General features: G+C 35.8%; 1 protein-coding gene across 1 annotated transcript; it reads right to left on the bottom strand.

Annotated features, from left to right (window-relative positions):
- Positions 1-488: 488 nt before the first annotated feature.
- Positions 489-2625, bottom strand: LOC120151551. The gene is made up of 4 exons (XM_039163963.1): positions 2200-2625; positions 1383-2034; positions 729-914; positions 489-647 (listed from the first exon to the last, which is right to left on the bottom strand). The coding sequence occupies exons 1-2, from the start codon at positions 2534-2536 to the stop codon at positions 1556-1558; spliced, it is 816 nt and encodes a 271-aa protein (XP_039019894.1). The 5' UTR covers positions 2537-2625; the 3' UTR covers positions 489-647; positions 729-914; positions 1383-1555.
- Between the last annotated feature and the right edge of the window lie 1677 nt (positions 2626-4302).

Here is a 4302-nt window from a genome sequence, read left to right as displayed (position 1 = left end):
AAATTACTTGGGGAACATAAGATGACTTGGTTCAACAATCCAACTACCCATTATTTAATTTTCTTTTCTTACAAAACAGTTGAGGCTTGGAATCGGTGAGTTCGAGAAATGAAATACCACATATATATATATATATATATATATATATATCGAAATTCAAATCTCTAACCTGTCCGATGACACCTCTCAAGAGAGACACGAACCGGTTCCGTGTTCGACTCGAAGATGCTATCCATATACAAACTCAGCAATGCTTTTTTCTTTTTTGTTCTTCGAAACTTTTAGTGTTCAGACATCTCAGATGGCTTCTTAACCTCCCGCAGCTGGACGGAGTTGTCGAAGCAGTAATAGAAACCATAGTGGGAATTTCATAGCATGTCTCTTGCTCCACAGTGTGTCCAATGCTCCCCGCTGCTACTCTTACCGTATTTGTGAAACCATCCGGTGCCGTGTGTTGTTCTCCCACGTCCAGTTCCAATCGATCTCCATGCTTCCCTGCACCATGTTTCCCCTTGCTTTACACCCCGTTGGGGTCGAAATGCGTCCCACTTGTCACCCATTTCGCCCAACCGTCGCCTTCGCACAGCTCCGCCCATTTGTCGGTGTATTTCACGATGCCGCCATATCCGTCTTATTGTTCACCCCACCTGCCAATGTTGCAAAAACTTCGTGATCAAAACATATGAAATGGTGCAAAATCATATCAAACTAGATAAGAAGCTTAAAACCTTTCATGCCAAACATGAGCATGACCAGATTCGAGGGGTGTTCGGTTCTATACTGCACCACTTGTCAACTCATTTCTCGGATTCCCCGATGCATCATAATCTTCCACCATTTTTCGTGCCACTTCGCACCCTCAGCATTCTTTCCCCGCTTATCAGCAGTTTTTCAAGATGTACAAGTCCATTCTCCTGCACCAGGCAACACTTTCAGATTTTTTTTCTGAAACAATATCTTAGCATGATCCAAGGTTTTTCGAACGGCTTCGAAGGCAAATTAAAATTATTAATGTTGCAGTAAATTAGAGAAGACGAAAAGGGAACAAAAGATACCATCAATAGACTTTGAGGTAAATATGAGATCACACATTTCTATCATGCACTACAAGCAACCTAATAATGAAATTCAGTTTCAAGTACTGTAATCTAGTAGTGTATAGACGAGTGAGCTAAACCTACACGCGATTCATCTAACATTCGATTAATTTACTACAATCCTACAAGTTTCTGATCCCAACCATTCAATATACAGGGTTCTCAACACACATACTTGGAGCTTAGATGGATTATACACTATGGATGATCAAAATTCATAAATATATCACAATTTAATATGGATGATATGAACACTAGAAATGTATCATCGCTAATTTTACTGACCTGCAACATCGATTCTCTCCACTTTTCACTCCATACATTGCCATAAACATCACGTCCTGATTTCTTAGAACTGAGTTCTTTGTAACCGAATTCATTGGAAGCCTCCCAATACTTATCTTGCCATTCAACAGCTTGATCAACACTAACACCCCGAATCATTGTCCACCTGCAAATCACACCATCGGGTCTTTGCTCAACTCCTGTTTCCATCCACCATCTAGTTCCATCTTGATTGACTCCTTGGGATGATAATTCTTTGGCCATGTGAATGGCATCAGCTGCTTCGACAGCATATGCAGAAAATTCCACTCAAGGTCGTGTTCCACTTCTAAAGAATTCTCTTCTACAGCAACCTCAGATACTTTTGTTTTATCAACCTCTACCAGTGACTGAAACGGTGGAAGATTGCGGGTCGTCTCATGAGCTTTCTTCTCGAAAGGAATAGAGAGGAAATGGAGAGACCGATCTTTCTCTAGAACCGGACGACTAGAAATTGGAAGCTCCGAAGTTTGTCTAGCAACCTGCAACTCTTCCATTTCATTTGAAATCTGATCAGTACTTTGAGGAGGTGTCCAGGACCAAAAATCTGGACCAGGTGTTACATTTCCAGCATTTGTCGGTGGACTAACGAAAATGCTCCCACTCTGCTTTCCTGTTAAATTAGGATTCATTTCACTATGATAATTTTATTATAAACTGAACTCATATGATCGTTCCAACTTTGGGTTCTCTGAAATTTATCAGCTGCTAAGCGCCAGAAGTGAAATTAGCAGAGATCATTACGATGCATTACAAATGCAAAGATTTTAGTTCATACCGTCTTCTTGAACCCTAAATGTATTGCGGTTTTCGCTGCTGGAATCATCCTTCCTCGAGAAATCCTTGTTCTGGATAAGGAAGCGAGCCGCCGCAATCGCCGCCGCAGCACGATCAATCACTTGCATTCTATGAATACGATTCCTTTCCTCCTTAGAAGTTTCCAAAATCTTCTGGAACTCCTGGCTCTTCTTCTCGAAAACCTCTTTCTTCTCACCACCGCCGCCGCCACCGCCGCTGTCATCGGCCAAATTAAGAACGAGTTTTTGAAACTCGGCTTCCTTCTTTTCACCTGTCCTTGGCCTTCCTCCACATACCGAGGTACGAACCGTCTCCATCAACGGCTCTAATAAACGTTAGCGTCGTCCCGCTCCTCCTAATTCTTTGGCAAAACAATTTTGGCGCTGCGAAGGCCGTCCCGATTATTTTTAGCCTCGGGGCGAAAATTAAAAAAATAAACCCCTAATCTAAAAAAGTTAACAAATATCCAATATAAATATTTTATTAAATTTTTTAAAATTAAAAAAAATATTAATTTATTACAATATAAAAGAGGTCAAAATATATATTTAAGAATATAAATACTTATAAAAAAATATTATATTAAAATATTTTTATGTAAAACCATTGATGATCATTGATGATAGTGTCAACATCAATTCTTTCTAAATTATTTTTCTCAATACATAACATAACATTTGAAAATGAAAGAACGATCTTTTCTAGAATTTAAAAATATATAAAATTAAAAGAAAGAATTTGAAAACATGATCTACGTAGAATTTTAAGAACAATCTTCAATATTATTAAGCACCATAATTGATAACAAATAATTGGACTTTAACGTGTAATACAAATTTCCTCTCATTATGATAAATAAAAAATGAGAATAATAATTTTCAGATGAATCGTGAAACATGAAAAAGAAAAAACATACTAATATACTTAAATTTCCTCTCATTAAGTTTTGGAAAAAATAATGTTAATAACTTTTATTGATATGAAAAATCGGGAAAGAGATTTGGTGAATTGATAGTGAGAATTTGAAAAGACCAAAATTAAAGAGTTCAATTGATTTTTTTTTTTAATTTTGAGAAAGAAATTAAATTAGAATTTTATGAAAAAATAGTTTATTACGTTAACATAAAATTCAATAAAGATAATTGACACCTTAATAAATTCATGGGTCCTATTATTTTATTGAGTAAATTATGTATTTAGTACCTAAATTACTAGTTTTGATATGTTTTAATACCTAAACTTTATATTATTTTTCAAAATCATACGTAAACTTTAATTTTTGTTTCATTTAGTATATGTCGTTTAAAACTTTAGTTTTTTATTTCATTTTCTATCCATTCAAAATTTAACATTAAGTTTTAAATTTTTTTTGAAATGTTAAGTACTAAAACAAACCAAACTATAGTTTATATTAAATGCGTTAAGTTTTTAACGACAGGTACTAAAATGAAATTAAACTAAAGGTTATATATGATTTTGAAAAAAAAAATAAAAATTTAGATACTAAAACGGATCAAAAATGATAGTATAAATATTAAATGCATAGATTACTCTATTTTATTTTATAACCTTTTAATTTATTATTAAAAAATAAAAAATATTATACGAAAAAAATTATTTTATGGGCCCTAGGCGGCTGACCTCCTGCCGTAGCCCAAGGCCATCCCTGCGAAGAGCACGCGTCTACGGTGGTGGGAAGGGAGAGCAGTGGAGGAGCGTAGAGGGGCGCGTGAGAGAGAAGCCATATTGTTTGAGGATTGATTGTTGGCGAGTGAGAGTGGAAATGAGTTTGAAAGTGGGAGACAACGTTGGGAGTTGGGACTAGGGCTGTAAGTGACACGAGACAGATCGCGAGCTATTCGAGATCGACTCGATTAAGGCTCGATAAATACTCGGATCGAATGGATTCGACTCGAGCTCGAGCTCGACTCGAGTTCCTAACGAGCCGAAATGAGCTACTCGAAATTCGACTCGAAAAGCTCGTGAGCAGCTCGAAAATATAATATATTAAGATTTTATTTTTTAGAAAATAAATTATTAATAATATTAATATTTATGTATTGATTTTTTTAAATACAGTAAG

The sequence above is a fragment of the Hibiscus syriacus genome, unplaced genomic scaffold (assembly GCF_006381635.1).
Source record: "Hibiscus syriacus cultivar Baekdansim isolate YM2019G1 unplaced genomic scaffold, ASM638163v2 tig00002799_pilon, whole genome shotgun sequence".
NCBI lineage: Eukaryota > Viridiplantae > Streptophyta > Magnoliopsida > Malvales > Malvaceae > Hibiscus > Hibiscus syriacus.
This window is presented reverse-complemented; position numbering and strand designations above follow the sequence as displayed.